The sequence below is a fragment of the Moschus berezovskii genome, chromosome 19, assembly GCF_049115385.1.
Source record: "Moschus berezovskii isolate FMDL1 chromosome 19, NW_MosBer_1.0, whole genome shotgun sequence".
Taxonomy (NCBI): domain Eukaryota; kingdom Metazoa; phylum Chordata; class Mammalia; order Artiodactyla; family Moschidae; genus Moschus; species Moschus berezovskii.
Window position 1 is genome coordinate 55,321,965 of NC_142478.1, and position 24,834 is coordinate 55,346,798.

General features: G+C 47.5%; 2 protein-coding genes across 5 annotated transcripts in view; one reads left to right on the top strand and one right to left on the bottom strand.

The window, feature by feature from the left end:
• The window catches only part of RILPL1 (Rab interacting lysosomal protein like 1), a 43,041-nt gene extending 26,666 nt beyond the window's left edge, over positions 1-16,375 (top strand). Inside the window, exons 5-9 of one of the 4 annotated variants that reach the window (XM_055404472.2) lie at positions 2,488-2,660; positions 5,119-5,211; positions 13,254-13,341; positions 13,619-13,642; positions 15,528-15,634. In XM_055404472.2, coding sequence (XP_055260447.1) covers positions 2,488-2,660; positions 5,119-5,211; positions 13,254-13,341; positions 13,619-13,621 — 357 coding nt within the window. In that variant the 3' untranslated portion in view covers positions 13,622-13,642; positions 15,528-15,634. Of the gene's footprint in view, positions 1-2,487; positions 2,661-5,118; positions 5,212-13,253; positions 13,342-13,618; positions 13,643-15,527 lie in introns of all 4 variants that reach the window. The other 3 variants (XM_055404468.2, XM_055404471.2, XM_055404470.2) reach the window with 3 other exon arrangements.
• Positions 16,376-18,888: 2,513 nt separating this feature from the next.
• Positions 18,889-24,072, bottom strand: SNRNP35 (small nuclear ribonucleoprotein U11/U12 subunit 35). The gene is made up of 2 exons (XM_055404473.2): positions 23,944-24,072; positions 18,889-21,216 (listed from the first exon to the last, which is right to left on the bottom strand). The coding sequence occupies exon 2, from the start codon at positions 21,211-21,213 to the stop codon at positions 20,476-20,478; it is 738 nt and encodes a 245-aa protein (XP_055260448.1). The 5' UTR covers positions 21,214-21,216; positions 23,944-24,072; the 3' UTR covers positions 18,889-20,475.
• Between the last annotated feature and the right edge of the window lie 762 nt (positions 24,073-24,834).

Sequence of the window (24,834 nt, forward strand, 5' to 3'; positions counted from 1 at the left end):
TTTCACTTTCCTGCTGCCTCCAGACACCTCCCCTGCTGCCCCCTGCTCGGTGCTGACTCCGGCTCAGACCCGCTTCCCATCCCACGCCTGCTGGGTGGCTCTGCTGTCACCTGATCTCCTCTGGTGGGTGGTGTCTCCTTTCAACTGTCCTCTCCCAGAACAGCACGTCCCCGACTCTCTCTGGACGTGAGGCATCTCAGCTCTGCCTCCTGTAGTCCTTCAGCCACCTGGCCCATCTAGGCTGGAGTCCCTTTCTCTTTGTGCTTCTGTGGGGTTTTTGTGGGGGAGGAGCCAGATCTGTATTTCAATCCCTCTTTCCCTCGGTCCAAAGCTTTCCCACTGTTGTCCTAAGCTTTTATCCACTCCTTCTGGACAGTCATGGGACATTGGCAATGCAAGGCTGTCAGGAATAGTACACTGCCTGTAGAGTATGGGCCACCTGCCGATATGGCCAGCTTGGACCTGGAAAGCTTGCAAAAACTTCCTTGCTATCAAAAAAGAAAAAAAAGTTGGCAAGGATGTGGAGAATGTCAAACCCCTCCTACGCTGCTTACAGGAATGTAAAAGGAGGCAGCCACTGTGGAAAACAGTTTGGCAGTTCCTCCAGAAGTTAAACATAGAGTCACCATATGACCCAGCAATTCCACTCCTAGATGTATACCCCAAAGAACTGAAGTGCTCAAACAAATCTTCGCACACAGATGTTCATGGCAGCATTGTTCACAATAGCCGAAAGGTAGAAACAACTCAGATGTCCATCAGCGGATAAAAGGATAAACAAAATGTGGTCTATTCACTCAGTGGAATATTATTTAGCGATGAAGAGGAATGAAGCACTGACATGGGCTACAATGTAGATGAACCTTGAAAACATGAGTGAAAGAAACCAGTCACCGAAAGCCACATATTATATGATTCCATTTCTAGAAAATGTCCAGAAAAGGCAGACCCATAGAGAAACAGAAAGCAGATGGTGGTTGCCAGAGGCTGGGGGAAGGGGGACTGCTGATGGGTGTGGAGTTTCCTCTGGAAAATGTTTTGAAACTAGTTAGAATTGGTTGCACTGCACCATGAATGTGCTACACGCGTGCATGCTCAGTCATGTCTGACTCTTTGTGACCCCATGGACTGTAGCCCGCCAGGCTCCTCTCTCCATGGAATTCTCCAGGCAAGAATACTAGAGTGGGTTGTTTCCTTCTCCAGGGGACTTTCCCAACCCAGGGATTGAATCTGTGTTTCCTGAGTCTCCTGCATTGGCAGGCAGATTCTTTACCACTGTGCCATCTAACACCATGGAATTGTGTGTTTTATTTTTAATAGGGTTTTGATTTTTTATATTGAATTTTATTTTCTTTTTAATTTTTGTCCTTGCCAAGTGGTATGTAGGATCTTAGTTCTCCAACCAGGGATTGAACCTGGGCCCCCTGCACTGAGAGTGCAGAAGCTTAACCACTGGACCACCAGGGAAATCCCTGAATTGTGCATTTTAAAATGGAGATTTTATGTTAAGTGGATTTTATCACAATTAGGAAAAAAAACAACAAAACTCCTTGCTGTGGAAGAGAGCAGGAGTATGGGATTTGGATCTGGAAACTTAGCAGACTAGGATCCATCTGTGTGACCCACATGGAAGAGAAGTAAATGCCCTGCGTCAGCTGTGACGTTAACCTCCCACCTCCACCCCTACCAGGGCTTCCACCGAACTCCAGTGAAAAGATCCCCACCACCACTGGGGAGGAGTGGGCTTAACAAGAAGGCCAGTAACAAATAGGAAACTGTGTACAACTTCTTATCAAAGATAAAAGGAATAGAGAATGGCACATTGGATCTGATTCCAACGACTTTGGCCAAATTAGCAATAGCCTCCGTTAGAAAGGGCTTCCTAGGTGGTGCAGTGGACACGAGGAGACGCAATGCAGGAGATGCAAGATGCTTGGGTTTGATTCCCAGGATGGGAAGATCCCTTGGAGGAGGAAATGGCAACCCACTCCAGTATTCTTGCCTGGGTAATTCCATGGACGGAGAAGACTGGCAGGCTAGAGTCCATGGGGTCGCAAAGAGTCAGACAGGACTGAATATGCATGCAGTGCCAATTGGTTAGAAAATGAAGCAAGAACACGGGAAAGGGAAACCAGGCAGACTTAAGAAGATGGTGGCATTGGGGGAGCATTGAGTTTCTTCTCCTCTGACACCTTTTAATGTTATTTGTAATTAAAACCCTGAGTCAATTGAGGAGGCAACGGGACTGTGGGTCTGGGTATTGAGAAGGCAAACAGCACGCAGGTGGCCACTGGCTGTGCTCTCCCAAGGGATGAATGCTGACTGCACAGAACGTGAGCAGAGGCCGCCTGCAAGTTCTTAAAATAGCGCCCTCGGCAAGCTGCTCAGGCCCTGGGGAGGGTGGGAAATTCAGGCTCCGGCAGGATGCAGAGTGGGTGCTAGTGGCTGTGGCCAGGAATTCATTAGCAGCATCTCTGCCCCCTCCAGGCGGAGCTGGGCAGAGAAGAGTGTGTATCCGAGGCGGAGAAGGTAGCCATGGATCTCAAGGACCCCAACCGCCCCCGGTTCACACTGCAGGAGCTGCGGGACGTGCTACATGAAAGGAACGAGCTCAAGTCCAAGGTGTTTTTGTTGCAAGAAGAGCTGGCATACTATAAAAGGTGAGTGTTCCGCGGAGCTCCCAGGCTGGCTCCATTCTGAGGTTGTTCGGAGTCTGGGGACACATTCACACCTGGAAGACAAGGACTGCATCTGTGTTTGTTGTGGGGATCATCACTGGCCTGAAGCACTTACATACCAACTCAGAATTCCTTTCTGAAACTCTGGGGCTCAGATTCCTCTTATAATTCAGAACTTTTCCAGCAGTTAGAAAGGAATATTATAAATACTGTATTACCTTATGATCTTATACTACATGTGAGTTCTGGGGCAGCTCCCCCCAAATCAAACACAAGAATATCTTTGCAGCAAAAGATGTGAACATTCACACGGAATCAATGGGATCAATCAAGATGATAAACAGCCTCACGAGATTTCATTTCAGAGTTTGCCACCAAATGAATGACTGAAAAAGCGAATTTTGGTTTTTAGAGCTGTTTGGATTTGGGAATTACAGATAAGAGAGGGCAGGGGATAAAAAGAAAAAAAAAAAAATAACAGATGATGGAGCTACCCAGACTAATATTTTTGATCATTTAGTTCATCTGTGATCAATTAAGTCCTTGCACATACAGTAGCCACTAGCCATGTGTGGCTATTTAAACGCATTAAACAAAAAAAAAAATAAAATAAACGCATTAAACTTAAATAAAATGTAAAATTCAGTTCCTCACTTGCACTCACCACATTTCAAGTGTTTCATCAGCACTTGTGGCTGACGGCTGCCATATTGAACAGTAAAGAAAAACATTCCCATTCTCCTGTAAAGTTCTATGTACAGCACTTCCCCAACTTAAACAACTATCTCATACCATGCCACCTCATACTCGTTCAGCTTTGTACATGTGCTTAGTTGCTCAGTCGTGTCCAACTCTGTGTGACCCCATGGACTATAGCCTGCCAGGCTCCTCTGTCCATGGGATTCTCCAGGCAAGAATACTGGAGTGGGTTGCCATTCCCTTCTCCAGGGGATCTTCCCGACCCAGGGATAGAACCTAGGTCTCATGTTTCCTGCATTGGCAGGTGGGTTCTTTACCACTAGCGCCACCTGGGAAGCCCCAGCTTTGTACACATTGCCCTTCTATCAGTTCCTCAGAACACACCTTGCTCGGTTCGGGTAACTTCAGGACCTTGCACATGCTGCTCCTGTAGCTGGAAAAACATTCCCCATGACTCTTCCCATAGTTGGCTCCTGGTCACTCAGGGTTTGGGTCAGATGTCCCATCCTGAGAGAGGCCTTCCTTCACACATCACTGCCCCTTCAAAGGAGTGCTCTGTCCTAGTTGCTGTCTGTCATTTTGCTCAGTTTTGCTTGCTTTTTGGCTGTGCTGGGTCCTCACTGGTCTGTGCGGGTTTCCTCTAGTTGCAGCGAGCAGGCGCTCCTCCTCGTTGCGGTTCAGGCTTCTCATTGTGGAACACAGGCTTCAGTACTTTTGGCTTTCAGGCCCTCATGCGGACTTAGTTGCTCCACAGCCTGTGGAGTCTTCCCTGGCCAGGGGTCAACCCCTGTCCGCCTGCACTGGCAGGTGGATTCTTACTCACTGCACCACCAGGGAAGTCCCACACTCCCCTCAGTTTTACTTTCATCATGGCTATTTTCACCATCTCACATTCTCCTGTTCAGGAACATGTGGGTTTTATTGTCTGTTTCCACACCAGACTGCACCATCATGGCACTAGAAACCTTACTTGTCTTGTTCATGACTAAGTTGCCAGCACTCAGGAGGCAGCTTAGCCCAGAGTAGGTGCACAAGTGCCTGTTCAATAGAAAACTGGAAGGAAGGATCAATATGGTCCCTGCCCTTGTAGGGAAGATAAGACATCAGGGAAAATACAATGCCATACATACTTATTGAAAACCCACTATGAGTCTGCCACGTAAGAAAATTTTATGACAGTGTGTGCACTGGCTGCTTGAAGAAGAGAAATCTCTTCTGGCTTGGGGACGGGGTGGAAATCAGGAAGGCTTCATGGAGGAGGTGGCATTTGAACTGGGCCTTCTCTAAAGGACAGGGTACTTCTTAGATATGGGAGATGTTGCGGGTGGCATATTCCATGCAGAATGAATCACAAAGGTGCGGAGACAGGGAAATATTTGGCAAGAACAGGAAATAGGAAATCATTCTATTTGGCTAGACTCTCCAAAGTAAACTTAAAATAGAGATGTGGGTACCTTCCTGAAATTTCTCACACGTGGCCAACTGGGCCAAAGGGTCTGCAGGCACCTGTGTGCATTGCCTCCAGGATATATCCTTCCTCTTAACTGGCCATTCCAGAAGCCAGCCCCTGAGGCAGAGAGTTTGTGGGGCAAAGGCCACTGTTATTGTCCTCCTGGGTCCCTTATTATCACTCCCTTATAAAAGTAGGTGCCTTCTCAGACCACCAGACAGTGCCCTTAGAATATTCCAGCTTTCATGGAATTGTTGACTCTCTAATCTCATGTCTCTCTACTCCTTCCAGTGAAGAAATCGAAGAGGAGAATCAAATACCACAACCTCCACCCATTGCCCATCCGAGAATGTCTCCCCAGCCCGAGTCTGGGATCAAGCGACTGTAAGTGCTGCACTTCCGGTGTCTGGAGCTGCTCGTTGGCGGCTGAGCTGGTGGTTCACATGGCCTCTCACTTCTCCTGGGCACCTGCTCCAGGCCGGGGCTTGTCACTAACCACCTTCCGCCGAGATGGACCTAACCCTGGGGCACTTTGGGCCTAGCCCTTGACTTGGCATTCACCTCTGTACCTTGAAGGCTGAGTTCCTCATAGGGGGATGGGGGTTGGTCCCTGGGCAGAGAGGTTTGGGGAAGGCTGAGGGGGTGGGAAAGGGCTGGGACCTATGGCTGATGCGCAGGGCTTGCTTGAGTGTATCAGGTGGGGCATGTCTCTGAAGACAGCAAACACTGCGTGGTGGGGAAGGTTTGTGCATCTTAAGGGCTTGAAACCCCAGCTCTGAGATGTCCGAATGGCCACAGGTCCACCCTATCTATGCTTTTCTGTGGTGACTTTATCTGTCCCTCTGTCTCTCTATTAAGTATTCATTGGTACATAATACATGCAGAGGCAGGTCCTGGTTGCTGTGGGGAACACACAAGAAAAAGAGCAACGTAGTTGTTGCCTTCAACTAGACTTAAAGCTCGGAGAAGGCAATGGCAAGCCACTCCAGTACTCTTGCCTAGAAAATCCCATGGATGGAGGAGCCTGGTAGGCTGCAATCCATGGGGTCGCTAAGGGTTGGACACGACTGAGCGACTTCACTTTCACTTTTCACTTTCACACATTGGAGAAGGAAATGGCAACCCACTCCAGTGTTCTTGCCTGGAGAATCCCAGGGACGGGGGAGCCTGGTGGGCTTCCGTCTATGGGGTCGCACAGAGTCAGACACGACTGAAGTGACTTAGCAGCAGACTTAAAGCTACTTCAGGGATCCTCGCATCAAAAGACTCCTTTGAGACTCAGATGAGAGGTTGCAGACCATTTCCTGGAGAGGTTAGGGGAGGAAATCATACAATTTTGCAAACAGTTTTTGGTTCATTGACCCCTGCAACCCTTCAGACAATGGGTTAAAGCTCTAGTCTCATTAGATAATATCTACTAAGAACCTACTATGTGCTAATATCTACTAAGAATGTACTATGTGCCCAGTACTGTCCCGGCAGATTGAGTCCTCACCATAGTCATGTGTTATCATTCAGTCACTTAGTCATGTCCAACTTTTTGCGACCCCATGGACTGCAGCACGCCAGGCTTCCCTGTCCTTCACTATCTTCCAGAGTTTGCTCAAACTCATGTCCATTGAGTCAGTGATGTCATCCAACCATCTCATTCTCTGTCGCCCCCTTCTCCTTCTGTCCTCAGTCTTTCCCAGCATCAGGGTCTTTTCCAGTAGCCCTGTGAGGTGGGGGCATTGTCACTCCCATTTTACAATTAAGGAAACTGAGGCACTGAGGTCAGTCACCTGCCCAGGGTCATACAGCTCATAAGAGGCAGAGTCAGGGTTCAAACCCAGGCACCCAGCCCAGAGCTCCCATTTTAAACTGCAGGAGGGCCTCCCGCTCCCAGTTGTCTTGTGGCCTCCTGTTCTCCCCTCAGAGGGTCTTCCTGGCTCTCAGCCTTACAACTTATTGTAAAAGAGGCCTCAGTTCTTCCACACAAACCCTGGTAGAAACTTTGTGAAAGCTAGTGGCTTGGGTTGGAAAGCTAGCTGGGATGTTTGGAGAGGGGAATTGGGGTGCTACTTGGATGCCTCAAACTTTAAAGCCCATTTATGTTTGAAAATCCTCGACTAGTTCTTATCCTGTGAACTGACTTAAGCCTCAGCATTGGGGGATGGGAAGGGAACGCAAAGTGTATGTAACTGCTGGACCTTCTGCTTTTAGTTTTTGTTTGGTTTTATTTGGTTTTGGTTTTTGATTGAGCTGGGCAGCGTATGGGATCTTAGTTCCCTGACCAAGGATTGAGCCCACACCTCCTGCATTGGAAGTGGTTTTTTTTTTTTTTTTAAGATTTTTTTTTTCATGTGGACTATTTTTAAAGCCTTTATTGAATTTGTTACAATACTGCTTCTGTTTTATGTTTTGGTTTCTTGGCCTTGAGCCATGTGGGATCCTAGCTCCCCAACCAGGGATCGAACCTGTACCCGCTATGTTAGAAGTCCAGTGGTTACTGGACCAGGGAAGTCCCTGGGTTGTTTTTTGTTTTTGTTTTGCCCTTAGAAAGGGATGACTTGTTCAAATGCTGGGAAAGGCTGGTCTCCCTCCAGAGTGTGGAGTTAAAGATGTGGTTTTCTTCCAAGCTGCTCTTGGCCAGCTTCACACGTTGTTTGCTTGGCCCTCCATCTGCTGGATTTGGGAGGGGACGTGGTCCCCAGTTCTGCTTAGGGAAAAATATTTCCTGGGGGTGAAGCTTGTAACTATTCATTGATAGGCCTCCTCTGGATCTCAACACCATGTCGGCCATGTATCAGTTTGTAATCTTCAGTTGGCACTTGAAACGCACCTCTAAGTAACTTAAGATAAGCTGCTGGTCAAGCAGCTAACAATTTTCAGGTCATCTTGGCTTTAGACTCAGCTGGATCCAGGCATTGTCATCAGGGATCTGTCTCATTCCCTCTGCCTCTGTCCCAGTTTTCCTTTCTTTGTGGTGTATTCTTGGGTGGCAGTACAGCCGCCATCAGCTCAGGCTTCTGCTTTCTGTTATGAAACTTCAGTGGGAAAAGAGAATCTCCCACAGGGTCACAGAATTGAGTCTCGTTGGCTCTGACCAGGTCACATGACCACCCCTAAGCCAATCACAGGGCAGTGCATCCATAGGTCTGGTCTGGTCTCATTCTCACAGCTGAAGCTTGGAGTAGCTTTAACTGCATCCAGTTCCCACGGACTGAAGTTAAGGGAGGGACAGACTGTTAGAGTCCGGAGTCGCCCTTCCCTCAAAGGAACAGAGGACACTCAGGATAATGCAAGACACACAGCGAGGTTTATTTCCAGCTAGCTGGGGTCCAAGTGTCTGCCCCACGCAGCGGGTTTCAACAAGGACCCCAGCTAGCTGGAAATAAACCTCGCTGTGTGTCTTGCATTATCGTGAGTGTCCTCTGTTCCTTTGAGGGAAGGGCGACTCCGGACTCTAACATTTGGGGGCTCGTCCGGGATACAATTCCAGCGAATACACAAATTCGAACCGAGCTTTTCAACACCCACTGGCCAGTCCGCCACACCACATTCACAGGCGCCGTCTCATTCACACAACACTCAGGACCCTTACCTAGGGTTCCAAACAGCGTCCACTGTGGACGTCGTTCAGGCATCCCTTCGTCGGGGACATTTCCCACGACTTCCAGTAATGGAGCCTCCAGGGTCGTAACCCGCTCCTTCCCTTCCATGAGAATTCTCAATTGGGACCGGGCAGAGACCTGTTTCAGTCCTCCCCTCTAGGAGGTGGCCAAACCTCCTGCCGTGGCTTATGTGCAAACCTCGGTATCGGAGGTTGTCTGTCTCTTTGAGGAGGGGTCTTGGGATCCCGGACGAGCCCCCACATGTTAGGGTCCGGAGTCGCCCTTCCCTCAAAGGAACAGAGGACACTCACGATAGTGCAAGACACACAGCGAGGTTTATTTCCAGCTAGCTGGGGTCCTTGTTGAAACCCGCTGCGTGGGGCAGACACTTGCATTATCGTGAGTGTCCTCTGTTCCTTTGAGGGAAGGGCGACTCCGGACCCTAACAAGACCCCAAGCAAGATCAGTTTGCTGAGCAGACAGAAGTAACCAGCGTTCACTGTAACCTCATCTTCGGGGAGAAGGAGCCCTTTGGTCTTGATTCTCTGATGTACTCAGTATCCTTGGTTAAGATTTCCCATCCAGTGCTTGGTAAGAAGTGGGATTCCTTTCGCTGAGACCCTGATCTGTCCTCCAGCCCCACTTGCATGTAAGGATGAGCAGAAATTGAAAAGTGAAAGTGTTACTCGCTCTGTCATGTCCAACTCATTGCAACCCCATGGACTGTAGCCTGCCAGGTTCCTCTGTCCATGGAATTCTCCAGGCAAGAATACTGGAGTGGGTAGCTATTTCCTTCTCCAGGGGATCTTCCAAACCCAGGGATCAAACCCGGGTCTCCTGCATTGCAGGCAGATTCTTTACTGTCTCAGCTATCAAGGAAGCCCTAGGACAAGCAGAAGTGATCATACATGCTTTGGCTTAAATCCTGGGGAACTAGAGAAAATGTTTATGAGCTCACACAGTCCCTCCCTTGGCTAAGGGAAGGATAAGACCAAGAGAGCAGCATCTTCTTCCCTCAAAAGTTCCTTCCCTTTAACAGTCAGACCTTTCCATCATCTCTGCTCCACCAGTACTGCATTTACAGCATCTCCAGCACTGTAATTCCAAGTCACATATAATTCTAAGGCTTCCTTCTGAAGCAGTGTTGTTCTGACCTTCTAGTTTTCCACTCCAGCCCCCTTTCTCTAAAACAGGTAATTAAGTGTTGGTCTTTGCAAATCTCAAACTAGGTAAAATCCAGAGGAAAGGTATCAGAATTAGCCAATACTCTTTTTTTTCTACTAGTTCTTCTACCCACACTTGAGTTGGCTGTGGTGTCTGGTCTTCTTTTTTCCAGATTGTTCCGGAAAGGACTCTGTTCTCAAACCCCATCTCCCCTTTAGTTTGGCCCCTGGTTGCTCAGCAAGACTGGGGGTTCTGAGCCCAGCTGGAGAAGCAGCTGGAATCTGGGAGCCAGAGATAGACAGAGAGGGAGAGAGAATTCAGAATCTCTCTTCCACGGGATGCAGATGGCTAGTCCCATGGCTGCCCCAGTCTTCCAGGGGATAAGTGGGAGATCAAACCAGCACAAAAGGCTTTTGACCAGCCCAGATAGGACAGCGGTCGCCTTTGTCCGCCTCGGCCGCTGACCAGAAGCTGCATCAGGGTGATCACGAGCTCAGAGCCTGGGGCAGAAATGGATCTTTCCTGGGGACCAGGGAAGGGAGTGGCCATTCTTAAGATGGTTCCATGCCTGTCTTCCTCTCCATCCTTCACTCTCAGGCACCCATCTGGGCCTGTCTGGTTCCTTTGTCCTGGCTTTTGTGGAATGTTAGTCATACAGGTTTTTTTTTGAAAAATTTACTTGGCTGCTCCACGTCTTAGGTGCGGCTCTTGAGATCTAGTTGCCTGACTTAGGGATGGAACCCGGGCCCCTCCACATTGGGAGCGTAGAGTCCCAGCCACTGGACCACAGTGTCCAGTGTGTCGGGAAGTTCTGACACAGCCTTTCTGGTGCAGCTCATAGCTCTTCCCCAGCTCAGCTTCCTGCCCACCACCACTTTCCCCACCCACCAATGAGTAAGCAGTAACTATTTAATACCTTGGAGGTTCTGCCCTGTTGGGAGATTCAGAGCTGGGATGTTTAGCCCCATTTCTCAGATGAGGAAACTGAGGCCCAGAGAAGCCCATTGACTTCACTGCGATCACTTGCTGGGAAGGATCAAAGTTGGGATGGATTGGAACCCATGCATTTTTTTGCCACCCAGCCCTGTGCTTGCCCCAACCACCTCATTCGGCCTCCCTGCCCCTCCTTTTCTTTACCTTCCCCACTTCCCAAGTCACCAGCTGTGGGCTGACTGCCCAGTTCCCTTATCTTTCAAATGCACCACCAGCCAGAGACTCCAGAGTCTACATTTCTGGGCTGAACTGGTCGAGGGAACCAGAAACTCCAGCCGCCTGTCCAAACAGCGTGCCCAGAGGACGTTCCAAGAATAGCTTGTGATTGAGCAGCTGCTGGCCAGAGAGTCTGGGCTGGCACTGCCTGGGAAGGTCACGAGGAAGCGCCTGAGTGGCTCCACCCTCGTCCCCAGTGGACGCCAGGCACCAGCGCCCCCTTTGTGTCACTCGCAGCTCTCCATCACGGGCTGACAGGCACACACAGGGCTGCTGAGCGGAGGTAGCGGGCTGACCAGGGAGGCAGGCAGCTGGCAGAGGGCACAGAGGCTCAGCCGGGGAAGCTGCGATCGGAACATCTGGCCTCACGCACCAGAAAAGCTGGTCTTGGAGTAGGCGGTCACCTGAGTATCCAACGGTAGTGAGAACGGTGCAATCTCTCCCTGTCCTCCTACCTGCCACCCTGCTCACTGCAGCCCAGAAATAACTTCACAGCCGCCCATTGCACTGCCTGAAATGCCACTGTTAGAACCTCATTTGCTTTGAGTCTTCCAGAAATAATTGTCGCAGGGTGGGCTGGTGGCGGGGACCGGTGGGAGCTTGAAACCAGCTACACTGTATCCAGGATATAACTGTTGACCAAAACAAGCCAGTCTTTTTTCATGGCAGTGGCTGTCCCTCTGAAGGAGGTGGCTTCTGCAGGGAGGCACCTGGAATGGGGAGGGGAGGGGGGCCGTCCATGTCAGGGATCCCAGCGAGACCCACAGAGAGTAGCTCAACCAGAACGCCCTCCTGCCTCCCCGCCAGGTGTCCCAAGGCCCTAGTGCATCAGTCTGGCCCCTGATTGGACCCCAAATGATGTCCAGCATTTCCCAGCAGGCAAACATGTATCCAGGAAAAATACCCAGCCCACATATCTGGAGCCGTCCCCCAAACGACTGTGTATTTGGGGGCTCCCTGTTATGCTAGAGAGAGCATAAAGGTGAATGAAGAGCCTTATGGCTGAGAAGCTAATGGTGCCCACTAGCCTGGCCTCTGCGGACTGGGCCCATTCAGTAGGAAGCCCCTCACTGTCACCATGAGAAGCTGTTCAGATGGTTCTGCTGAGATGCCAGCTCCCAGCTACTTTGGGGAGTTGCATGAAAGGTGATCCAGACATAGAGAATTCTCAAACCTCATTTGAGATCATCATATTATTATAGCTTTTCCCCAGCCAACCTCTTTAAAAAAACAAACAAAAACAAAACCAAGCTGTTCAAAATAAGTTCTGGAGACGTGGTTAGAGTTTTTTCATTTTCCTTGCCTAGACAAGGAACCGATGAGCATTCACTGTTGTTGTTTGTTGTTCAGTGGCTAAGTTGTCCAACTCTTTGCAACCCCATGGAGCATGCCAGACTTTCCTGTCACCCACTGTCTCCCAGAGCTTGCTGAGTAGGCTCTGGCTTATCCAGGGGAGCGATTGGGCAGCCTGTCTCCTGCCCGACCCATTCCGGTTGCCTCATCTTCTCTCCTGCGTCTCCCCTGGCTGCCTTCAGGGTACCAAGCCTGCAGCTTGTGGCAGTTGGGGGAGACGGGCTGGAAGGTACCCACAGATGTCACCACTGAATCCCACAGCAGGTTTTGATCTACCATTCTTCACACCCAGGCTTGTGTTTTCAGCCCTTGAGGCCAGCCTGTCTTCCCTAGGTGGTTGTCACACGCTATTCATTTGCTAGGGTTGCTGTACCACAAACCAAGCTGGCTTAAACAACAGAGATGTATTGTCTCACAGTTCTGGAAGCTAGACGTCCAAGATGAGGGTGTTCAGCAGGGTCCGTTCCTTCAAAGGGTCGTGAGGGATTGTCTTCTCCTAGCTTCTGGTGGTTTGCTGGCCATCCTTGCCCTTTGTTCACTCATAGAAGCATCACCCCAAACTTTGTCTCCATCTTCACGTGGCCTTCTTCCTGCATGCGTGTCTGTGTCCACATGTCCCCCTTTATAAGGACACGAGTTGTATTGGACTGGAGCCACCCTACTCGGGTATGACCTCACCAAAACTAGTTATATCTGCAAGGGTTCTGTTTCTAAATAAGGTCACATTCTGAGCTACAAGGGTTAGGACTTTTCAAAATATGAATGGAGACGGGCGGGGGGAGGATAGGTGGGCAGCATAGTTCCATGTAATAAGTAAACCCTTCAGCTGACCTGTCTGTGGAGTGTGTTTCTTTTTCACACCTCGCCCCCCCTCCCCCGCCTTTTTGTTTTAATTTGGCTCCACCGAGTCTTTGTTGCAGCATGCAGGGTCTTTAGTGGAGGCATGCAAACTCTTAGTTGCAGCATGTGGGATCTAGTTTCCTGACCAGGGGTCGAACCCGGGGCCCCTTGCATTGGGATCGCGAAGTCTCATTTGCTGGACCACCAGGGAAGTCCCAACCTCCCCTGTTTTTATCTTCTCTGTGTCTATCTGTACTTTCTAACCAGGATCTTTACAGCCATAATGCCCATGGTAGCAGCCGGACTGATAATAGATGACCCCACCCTGCAGCCTGTCCGAAGACTTGTGTCCCTCGTAGGCACTGGATTTTTTCTGGTTTCCTTTTGAGCTGTGCCTTTGCAATGTCTGCTGCGGCTACCGCTGGGGCTGGCCTGTCTCCTCTGGCCCCTTTAGCTGCATGGCCATCCCCCTGCGTGTTCCCATTTGAAGTGGGTGTTGAGTGTGATTTCAGATGTGCCACTCATGAACGCTCTATCTGCACGAGTGAAGCCTCGGAATTCTGGGCTCTGTCACCGATAATTCTCTTTGTCTTTTCTGTTTCCATTCTAAAACCACCTTGTCCATGATCCAGTAAAGAAGGTCCTTTAAATGACGGGTCAGTAAGCCACACCCACCATGACCCATCCCCCTGAGTGACACTAACGCTGTGTTTTTCGATGTTCACACCCTGGCTTTCTAAACTGCTTTGTTTTGCCAAGCCATCGTCAGCAAGCCGTTTGAGCTTGTTAACAGGAAAAGCAGAAGAGGGGACTTGTGTCTTGAGTCTTTCTGTGTCCCCTTGGACAGGAAGTGGCAAGTGGCTTTCCTGCTTGAATCAGGCAGACATGATACGTATCAGTGATGAATGCTGCTATATTTCTGGCCAGCTTAATTGCTTCAATTACATTACGGAAAGAGCTCTCAAATAACCCAGAATGAGAGTCATTCCTTCATTTGCCAGTACATATATTGGTTGCAGGAAGAAAAAGGGGCTTTACATATACATGTATATGTATGCCTGAGTCCCTTCGCTGTTCACTTGAAACTATCACAACATTGTTAATCAGCTATACCCCAGTACAAAGTAAAAAGTTTAAAAACAAACAAACAAAAACAGTCCAAGAAGACATTAAAAAAGAGAGAGAGACTTTAGCTGGTAGAGAGACTTTCTCCAGGCAGACTTGGCTTGCCCCAGCTTTACAATGAAAGACTACTTCATTCCTGGTAGAAAGTAATTGTAGGATCCAGTAACCACAGAGTAGGAAAATCATTTTCACCCAAATGTGATTAAAACTGAACTCCATAGGCCACAACACTAAAAAACAGAAACAAAACAAACAAACAACAAAACCTAATAGGTAAACGGACAGAGGAAACTAAAAATAGTTGATCTGAAGCTTTGCTTTCTCAGGGGTTCCTTCCTATTCTTGCTCTCAGAAAACATAACTGAATTACTATAACTCTGACCAAGTTCAAAAACCAAAATTCAAGAGTAGAGGAACTTAGTAAGAATAGAAATCATCTTTAATTAGAAGCTGGGAGAACAGGAGGACAGTTGGCAGCTTAGAAAGGACTTATCGGAAATACTCAATGTGGGCCAACTCGGGTTGACTGCCCTGGGTCCTCGACTCTGTTGAGGTGGAGTTTAAGCTAACTTTGTTTCAAGTGGGCCACTTTGTCAGCTTTTTGCCTGAGATTTCCACTTTTATCATTCAGGCATCTGATGGTTCGCTTTAATTGAGAAATGATCAACAGTCACAGCTATTTGACAAAGATTTCATGGTCTACTGTAGCCATGTAGATAGTAACTGTTGCAACTTCTAAAGGCTCTCACCATTAAATCACTTCTTGTCAAAATTGATGTTTCCCAAATTTCTTTCAGTCTGTATTCACAGTGTTTATCTAATCAATCAGTACACGTGTACTATTACTTAATATATATTTCTTAATATGTATTTTAATCTCTTTTCTTAACTACCTACTTACAGCTCATTCTAAGAAGTAGAAATATCCATGAAATTTGGCCTTTGAGGTGCTACTTTTCTAGCTTCCCAATTCACATCACATAAATACATAGTTACTTTAAAACATTCATCTCTTTATATCTGAATCATCTTACATCTCCTATGGCTTCTGAGTATTCCTTTCTCTGCATCATCAAGGTAAAGAAACCCATGACGTATGTTTCCAGTACCTTTTTATCTCCACTGGTAAGGGGAAGAAATCCCCTGCAGTGCTTAAGCGGGGAGGTACATCACACATCACCTACATGCATGCCCTGCTCACACTGTGTCACCTCCAAGGTGCCGTGACAGTCACATGCAGAATCAACCCTCCGCTGCTTTCCAGAATAACTCTGACCCGCACCCCCAACCTTTTCTTTCACACCTTGAGTTGATTCGCTCCCCTCATGTTTGCTGCTGTACATACCTGGCAATTGCAAAACCTGTGACGTGCACAGCCAAGGGCAGCCTCTCATTTCCGTCTTTCCCTTCCCAAAGGTTTAGCTTCTTCTCCCGAGATAAGAAGCGTCTGGCCAACACGCAGAGAAACGTGCGCATCCATGAGACCTTTGGCCAGTGGGCCAACTGCCACCGCGACGACGGTTACACAGAGCAAGGGCAGGAGGCCCTGCAGCACCTGTGACCGTGAGCCACCTCTGTCCTCGGACCGGAACCCCCACCACCAGGGGCTGCCATGGAGCACGGCCACCTCGGCTATCACACCCTCAAAACTGATCCCTCCAACAGACTGTCTGCTTCGAGGGAGCACGTTGAAAAACTGATGCCAAACTCTAAAGAGACGTTTATTTATACCAGGGCTACCACCGTTTCTAATGACTCCGATCCCTTAAGATATATATTTAATAAGACCACGAGTGGAGGCCGACTTTTGCATTAACTTCAGTAACACGCGCTTCGCCAGATACATCACCTGCCGCTCTAATTGCTGTTTGACTCGCTTTGTATGAAATTCTTTGTGTAGAGATTTTATGATCACCTCTGTCATACTGACATGGGAGGCAGGGAAGTGGTAGGTTTTCATTAGTTGCGTTCATGATATTGTCATGGTGGTAGCAGAATATATAGGATGCATCAACTAGACAGGGAGGGCCTCCGAAGCCACAGGACACAGTGGCCCTGCTCAGACACAAAGCAACAGAAAACAAGGACGGCAGTCCTCCCACCCAGAAACTGGAGACAAGTTTGCAAGAGCCTGTGGTTCTCTATTGCACCTTGTTACTGATAATGCCTAGAGCATGTAGCAATGTTCAAGGCCAGTGCCTTGGAATCTGCTGTGAGTTATGCAGTACTAACCAAACAAAGTTGCTAAGGATGAGACACTGCAATGGTTCTTGTGTGTGTTCTTTTTTATTAGCATCTTGTTTCTTTTCAGCATTTACTGTGTCAAATACTTAGTCCCCTGGGAAGAAGATAAAGATCCCAAAGTGGATTGAGAGTGGGGTGTGGAGCCCTAGGGGATGCTGGATGGTGGGTGGGGTAGACTTGGCAAAGAGAGGGTGCTGGGTGAAAAGATGGCTTGGGGACCACTGATGTCTGACTGACTTTTGGGGCTGTGGTCGACAGCTGGATGCCCTGTCTGCAACTGGCAAGTTGGGGGTTTGCCCAAATAATGCATTTTCTCCACCCAACGGGGCACCTAGGGTGCAAGGCTTGAAAGAGATACCTTTTCCCAACAGAGCACTCAAGGACATCTGACTGGGCTGCTTTCTGCATGTTTTACTGTGTTGTGCTAAGAAATCATCAGGTTGGTTTACAGAATCTACAAGAACTGTGTTTACAGATCACTAAGAAAAACATTCAGACAGGATAATGTTGGTTTAGAGTAGTGGTTCTCCAACCTGACTGCCATTAGAAATACTGGAGTTTATTCTCAGAAAGTATAAAAGCCTGCCAATGCAGGAGACGCGGGTTTGATCCCTGGGTCAGGAAGATCCCCTGGAGGAGGAAATGGCAGTCCACTCCAGCAGTCTTGCCTGGGAAATCCCATGGACAGAGGAGCCCAGCGGGCTACAGTCCAGGGGGTCGCAAAGAGTCAGACACGGCTGAGCAACTCAACAAAAAAACTGATCCCCCATCAAATTCCCCCCATCAAGTTTGATTGCCCTTCCCAGGGGTAACCAGTGTTGGTAGTTTCCTGGGTGTCTTTCCTGAAATAATTTATAAACATACTTCGGTTCAGTTGCTCAGTCATGTCCGACTCTTTGCAACCCCATGGACTACAGCATGCTAGGCCAGGCCTTCCAGCACTCCATCACCAACTCCCAGAGTCCACCCAAACCCATGTCCATTGAGTCGGTGATGCCATTCAACCATCTCATCCTCTGTCATCCCCTTCTCCTCCTGCCCTCACTCTTTCCCAGCATCAGGGTCTTTCCCAGTGAGTCAGCTCTTCGCATCAGGTGGCCAAAGTACTGGAGTTTCAGCTTCAACATCAGTCCTTCCAATGAATACCCAGGACCAATCTCCTTTAGGATGGACTGGTTGGCTCTCCTTGCTGTCCAAGGGACTCTCAAGAGTCTTCTCCTACATCACAGTTCAAAAGCATCAGTTCTTTGGCACTCAGCTTTCTTTATAGTCCAACTCTCACATCCATACATGACCACTGGAAAAACCATAGCCTTGACTAGGCAGACCTTTGTTGACAAAGTAATGCAGTCATGTAAAAAACAGATATGTTTCTGTTCTTTTTACATAAATGGCAGCATATGATACGCACATTCTTCTGTACCTTTCATTCCTTAGAATACCCCGGATGTAACTCCGCAGCAGTATAAGACATTGAGTTTCAACCAAGGGTGATTTTGGCCCCCAGAGATATTTGGCACTCTCTGGAGACATTTTTGGTTGTCACAACTTGGTGGGGGGCGGGGGCGGGTGCTGTCATCCATCTTGGGTAGGCCCCAGGGATGTTGCTAAATATCCTGCAATGCATAGCCCAGCACCCGATACCAAAGAATATTCCAGCCCCAAATGTCAATGATGCCAGTACTGAGGAACCCTGGTCAACCATACAGAGTGTAATTTGTTCATGTTTGTCCAGGCCCACGGGTGGACAGGTGGCTTCCAGTTTTCCTAAAACAGCACTGCACACTTTCATACTTGTGTGTCGGCCTGCAGAATGAACTAGAAGCAGAACTGCTGGGTCAGAGGGAGTCGACCTTTGCCATGTAGATGGCTACAGTCCCTGCCAGGATGGGGCAGGGGGGGAAAGAGAGGTAGTCCTACTTTTTTTTTTTTTTTTTTATCAGGGCTGATAACAAGACTAAACCCAAATGTCCAGAGGAAGGGTCTGAGTGTGTATATTTTTTTTCACCCACTCATGTTCTGGTACTCAGGGTTGATAAATGCTGGCTTAGACTATGTAAACACTGCCACTGGAGACTTCCCTGGTGATCCAGTGCTTAAGACTCCATGCTTCCAATGCAGGGGGTGAAAGTTCGATACCTAGCTGGGGAACTAAGATCCCACATGCTGTGTGGCACGGTCAAAAGATAAAAATTAGAACTAAACAAAACACAGCCACTGGCTGTGTTACTTCTGAAGCCATCTCACAACTCATGTTTCTGGATGGGGATCTCTCGTTTACCTAATACACCTGCTAACTCTAACTCTAGCCCATAACAGATGTTTTAAATGAAATGTGGGTGAGATCAGAAAGGTGTTCCTGCAAGATGGTTGAGATTTGGGAGATTGTAAATTATTGCACTGGAAATTGAGAAAGAGTATATTTTTCTAAAATGGTTCTAACAGCTAACAGTAATTTTAAGATATTGTAGGTCCCCAATGTAACAAAGAGATTCATACTCCTGATGCAAAAACCTAGTAATCAATGTGTGAATCTTGATACTAAATCAGGCATTTATTCTGCATGAGACATCCTGAATTTTAAGAACTAAAATTTCAAAGATACAGTCATGGATAAAACAAAAATGTTAAATGTCAGTTTCCTGAAAACCATAGGAATAGTATGTCACTTATTCAAAGTCCTCAGAAGTAGAAGTTAAGGTCAATATATCCAGCTTTTAAACAAACCAGAGGCCAGATGGTCAAGGGAAAAGGCAAATCAGTCCATCAGAACCAGATACTGATCTTGCGTGGATTTCACTTTCATTTCACTCTCACTTCTCTTGAACTTTCTCTTTTCCAAGGACTGGAAGATTGCCATAGTCCATAGCCTCACAGCCCTGCAACTTTGGTTTTTCATTTTAAATGCCAGTCACCCCACCAAAAAAGGAAAGGGAAAAAAAAGTAGTCAGCATTTGGCTGGAGAATGGAGTTATATTTGTTCAAGAGAAGCTGGCTACTGACCCAGAACACTGCTAGGACTGGCTTTTGGTTCTGCGTCTCTGGACAATCTCCTTGGATTCACTTTTCTATCCTATTTTTAATTTCACTTAACCAAAACCCTTGCACTATGGACATAAAGATGGAAAAGATACAACTTTGGTCCTGACCAGATTCAGGTTCCTGAGAGTCACAGATCAATGCAAATGGTTTCCAGGCATCACCTCTTTTTGCTACACGTTCAAAAAGGTCATTTCCAATAGATGGGAGAAAAAAATCAAAACAAAGCTCTCTACTACCAAATTAAATGAGTGATGTTTCCTTACACAGGTCTTTCTGTACAGATGATGGCGACTACAAAATTGTTTCTTAAGCTTATCAAATAACAGGTCCTTAAAACTGTAAGATGAAGGGAATTCCTTAGAGATCCAATGGTTAGAACTCTGCACTCTCACTGCTGAGGGCCCCCGGGTTCAATCCCTGGTCAGGGAATTAAGATCCCCGCAAGCTGCCCATAAGCCCAAAAAGAAAAACATGGACGTCCCTGGTAGTCCAGTGATTAAGATTCCATGCTGGCAATACAGGGGACCCAGGTTCCCTGGTTGGTAACCAATATTCCACGTACCATGGGGTATGGCAAAAGATTTTTAAAAATAATAAAAACTGAAAAAACTGAAAGATGAAGAGGGGCTTCCCTGGTGGCTCAGATGGTAAAGAATCCGCCTGCAACGCAGAAGATCCAAGTCTGATCCCTGGGTTGGGACGATCCCCTGGAGGAAGAAATGGCAACCCACTCCGGTATTCTTGCCTGGAAAATCCCATGGACGGAGGAGCCTGGTGGGCTCCAGTCCACGGGGTTGCAAACCGTTGGACATGACTGAGCAACTAACACACACACACGTAAGATGAAGGGGAGAAAATTCATATAATATCAGCATGTTAAGCTTGAAACTGGGTTCCAGAGTCAAAAGAAAACTTACCCAACCCCATTATCATTGGAAAGGTTTTGTTTTCGTTTTCATCAGTAAGTTTGATTCAACCACTGGACTTAGACTCCGAACACAGGCAACGTGGTATCCCTGCACCCTTACTGGCCCTGCACTTTCCTTTGGGTTTGGGAAGGCAGAGGGGGAGGGATGGTCTACTTGCTTCTGTCCCTCTTCTCCCTCCCCTTGACCCTGTCATCTCTGAAGTCCCTCTCTCTCTCCCAGTCACCTTCCGGCCATGCCCTGGCTGGTTCTCTCTCCTGCCACCTTTTTTCCCGGCCCCTGTCATGGTGGTCCCTCATCCTGGAGTCCCAGTGTCTTTCTCGGGACCGAGACCGCTCCCTCCTCTCCCTCTTCCCCTCTCGGAACTGGTCATTTTTCACAACTGGCAGGTTAATGGGTTTGCGAAAAGGCCGATCCCGCCCCCCAAATCTCAGCTGCCCAGATTCCTTCTTCCCACCCAGACCTCCTCCGAGTCGCCGAGGAATCCACCCTTTGAGAGTCCTCTCCAGCTCATAGTCCACAAATATTTCATGCTGGTCGATGACCAGGCCGTCAGCATCCCGGTAAGCTTTGAGCAGAGAACGCTCATCTTTGTATTCGATGAAGGCATAGCCCTTCGAAAAGCCTGTGACCAAGTCCCTCACTAGCCGAAGCCGCCGGATGTCCCCATAGCGGGAAAACACTTCCTTTAACTTCTCCTCTTTGGTCTGCAGGTTTAGTCTTGCCACAAACAGGGTGAGGAGGGGGTCTCCCGTGACGCCTTTGTTGGGGGTGTATCGTGCCAGCATCGCCCTCCAGACAGCGCGATCGTGCGGGTCTTCATCAGTGCCATCAATGCTTCCAGCTTTGAGCGGGTCATACTCCTTGGCAATGGGCATCCAATCATTCATGTTCTAAGGAGGGGCACAGCAAACAAGTTTATGTAGCACCTACTATGAGCTCCACCTTCAGTCCTTCCAACAACCCCATTAAGTGGATACTATTTTAAATCCCTTCTTCCAACAGGGAAGGAAGCAAAGACTGAGGCCTCCCAGTTAGAAAGTAGGGGAGAAAGGATCACAGCCAGGCAATGGGCCTCCTGGGTGCTCTCACCCACTCCCCCACCCTCCCTCCAGGGAAGACAACATGCCGGGGTCTAAGGCATACATTTATTACCCAGTTTATCCATAGTAGGGCATGTACAAACTCTTTTAATGTAGCAATATGGATCAAAATCCAGGCCTGCCTTTCAGAAACTTTAAAACGATCTTAGGAAAATCAGCCTGGGACCTTCTATGGAAAAGGGAATTTTAAGAAACTCTTTACAAGTGGTCCACAATCCCTGGTCACGGAACTAAGATCCTCCCTGTAAGCAGAGTGGCCAATAATACTTTTTAAAAAAGAAAAAAACCCTCTGACTACCAAGAATTTCAAGCACATACTAACATAAACAATGGCATAACCCTCCATGAATTTCTCACCCGGCTCCAACTATGACCCACACCTGACCCATCTTATTTAATCTGTGCCCCCGACTCACATCTCCCTCCCAGATTATTCTGAACCTAATTCAAGATATTACATCATTCATCTGTAAATATCTCAGTGTAAGGACTTTAAAAAAAAAAGCTACAAGGGAAAATGGTGATCTGAATGCAGTAAACAGGTAGCAAAGTCAAAATGACAGTGACCCAGCCTCAGGCTCTTCAGTTCAAAAAGATGATGGGGTTTCTTCTCAGTTCCCTAGCTGATAATCCATTTATGGTTTAGGGGTTGAGTACTGACTGCAATGGTAATTTGAGTCCAGCAAGCACACAGTCATCCATTCATTCTGATACAAGATCTCTCTCTCTTTTTTTTTTTTAGAGTGTAGGTAAGGTTAAGTCTGACACATGATAACTGACTTATGTGAATCTGCCAGAATAAATCAGATCCTGTAATAATGTGACCACCTCTGTGAAGCTTTAGAGCCAATGCTGAAATATGTTACTTAAAAATCAGGGCTCTTTTGAATATATCTGGTGATCTTCATTGGCTATATTATCTTTTTTTTTTGTCTCCTGGCATGCAAGATCTTAGTTCCCCCAAGGACAGATTGAAGATGGACCCCCTGAAAGGGAAGCAGTCTTAAACCAATGGACCACCAGGAAGTCCCATCGTTGCCTTGTTTCATTGATCTCTGCTCTAGTATTCTCTAAATGGCCCTAAAATTCTTAAAATTCTAATCTTACTTCCTACCTCCATCACAAGGTTGCAGAGAAGAAAAAAAAAAACACGGTAATAATTATAGTTATCTTGTATAGAACACTTAGGAGGTGTCAGGCACTGTGCTAAGCACTTATCTCCCTTCACCTCTCAACAATAACAGGACACACGTACATCTATTGCCATTTCACATGTGGAAAGTGAAAGGCAAAAAGGTTATCTTTTGTCCCAAATCACAGAAGTAGCCCAGCTGTGGAGTTAGGACCAAGGGCTTTTTTGATTCCAGAGCTTGAGCTCTTAACTATTTCCTTAGATGGCTATCATAAAATATAAAGCTTGAAATGGGGATAAGGAAAAGCAGGCTAGGTCTGGGTGTTGAAGGCTGACCGCGACCGCAACCAAGTGAGAAGGAAACCCGTCCCCATTTCCCAGGAAAAGGTTGCAAAGATCCACCAAATGAACCTGACATTATGGTACACAGTCAGAGCTCCTGTTCAAAGCTGTAAGAATTCTTCAAATTAAAATCTGGAGAGAATTTTTACAAAGGTATAAAAGATGATTTTGTCTTCTCCCTCATCTGCATGCTCCTATCAATACTAAGTACCAAGGGAACAGCGGACTTCACGGGTTCTCATTTATCTTTCTAGGTGTATTTCCTCCGTTGTAACATTACATTAAGATTTCCTACAAATTTGTAGATTCTCTTTGGCTTTTTCAATTCTCAGTCATTACTTCATGAACGGGAATGGGATGTGAGATGAATCGTGCGAGGTGGAGATGGGTTGGGCAATTAGCCTTTAAAAACAGAAGTGTGCAAACTGAAAAAGCTCTGGATTGGGAGTCAGAAAAGCCAGGTTTAAGACCTAGTGCTCTCTTGGGCAAAATTTAAATCATTTGTTAAATGCTGCTAAACGCCTCTTCACCGCGTTTTATATGAAGATGAGATAAGGCAGTGTCTTTGAAAGCGCTTTATAATTACAAATTATTATGCAAGTAAAATATATTCTTAAGCAAATAAACAACGAACGCCTCTCCAGGTTGAATCTGCAGAACGAAACTACCCGCGGTTCCCACCTGGTGGGAAACCTTGAAGGCTGGCTCACTGGGCCGTCAGAGCATGCGTGGTGGGGACCTGGACGCTAAGGCGGAAGTTTCGGCGGAAAAGCTTATACTTCCAGTCACTCCTGCAGCACGTTCGTCTTGGCCGCCGGCCCTGGAGGCTACCTCCGCCAGCCCCTCATTTGGGTGCGCACAGGGGGAAAGACTAACCCAGCTATCGCCCCCGCTCCCGTAACACAACCCCAAGAGGGTCCCCGCCACCGCCTTGCCCGGTTTCAACATGGCGGCCCACGCTCGAGGCGACGCACGATCCAGGCAGTTTCCCCTCGTCCTTCTCGCCAGGGTGGGCCCTACTCCACCTGGCCGCTCCCTCTCACCTCAGCAAAGCTCGGTTTTCCTTTCCCGCCGAGACCTGTGCCGAGCTTGTGGCGACGGAAGATTCTTCTTCTTAGACCGACCGGACCTTAACATCTGAAGCAGCAGATTCGTCACAGGCCCTATTTCCGCCTTTCCTTTTTTTGTAGGAAATTTAATCACAGGCATTGAGCATCAAAGGCGTATCGTCTCCGAAGGGAGTAAACTTTCTGCTTTTCTAAAATTTTTCATGAAGATTAAAAAATGCTGAATTGAATAACTAACGAAAGTGCAGCTAGTTGTCTGGGAGCCATTGAATTTCCGTATGATGAGATGTTTCAGCGCAGAGAGTTTTAGTTCTTAGACCCACTTTGAGAGAATTCGATTCATGTTACGGTTTTTGCCCCCCTCAGAAAATGGCGTGTGCCGGTTCGCAGGGAAACGTTGTACGTATTTTTTGCCAGAGTTTTTCTAACAATATTGTAAAGCGATTATCCTCCAATTAAATAAATTTTAAGTTTTAAAAAGAAAGTGAGTTTGGAGACTTTAAGAATCGCTTGGGAGCTGGTTTAAATGCCTTTCCCTGGCGTCCGGAGCGATTTATGAATTGAAGGATCTCTGAAAATTTGTGTTGTTTTTTTTTTCAAGTTCCCAAACGGTTCTTTTAGGACCCCTGCCTTTACAGTTAAGAAGACTAGATTTAAAACCTGGGCGTGGGAGGGGGAAGGGAGGGCCTTGCAATCAGTAAATCTATATAGAACCTATAGATGTGTGGTTCAGAGTATAGGTTTTTTGTTTGTTAGGTTAATAATATATTCGGGTAGATTACGACTTGTGGTACAACTTGAAATGTCTCAATACAGTTGTGCTTTTCTTGATGAATGTCTCGTGATTTCTTCAGCCACTCAGTTCTT

Bases quoted from the DNA above. Each gene is read 5' to 3' on its own strand.
- SNRNP35 (XM_055404473.2), bottom strand. From the start codon at position 21,213: ATGAATGATTGGATGCCCATTGCCAAGGAGTATGACCCGCTCAAAGCT.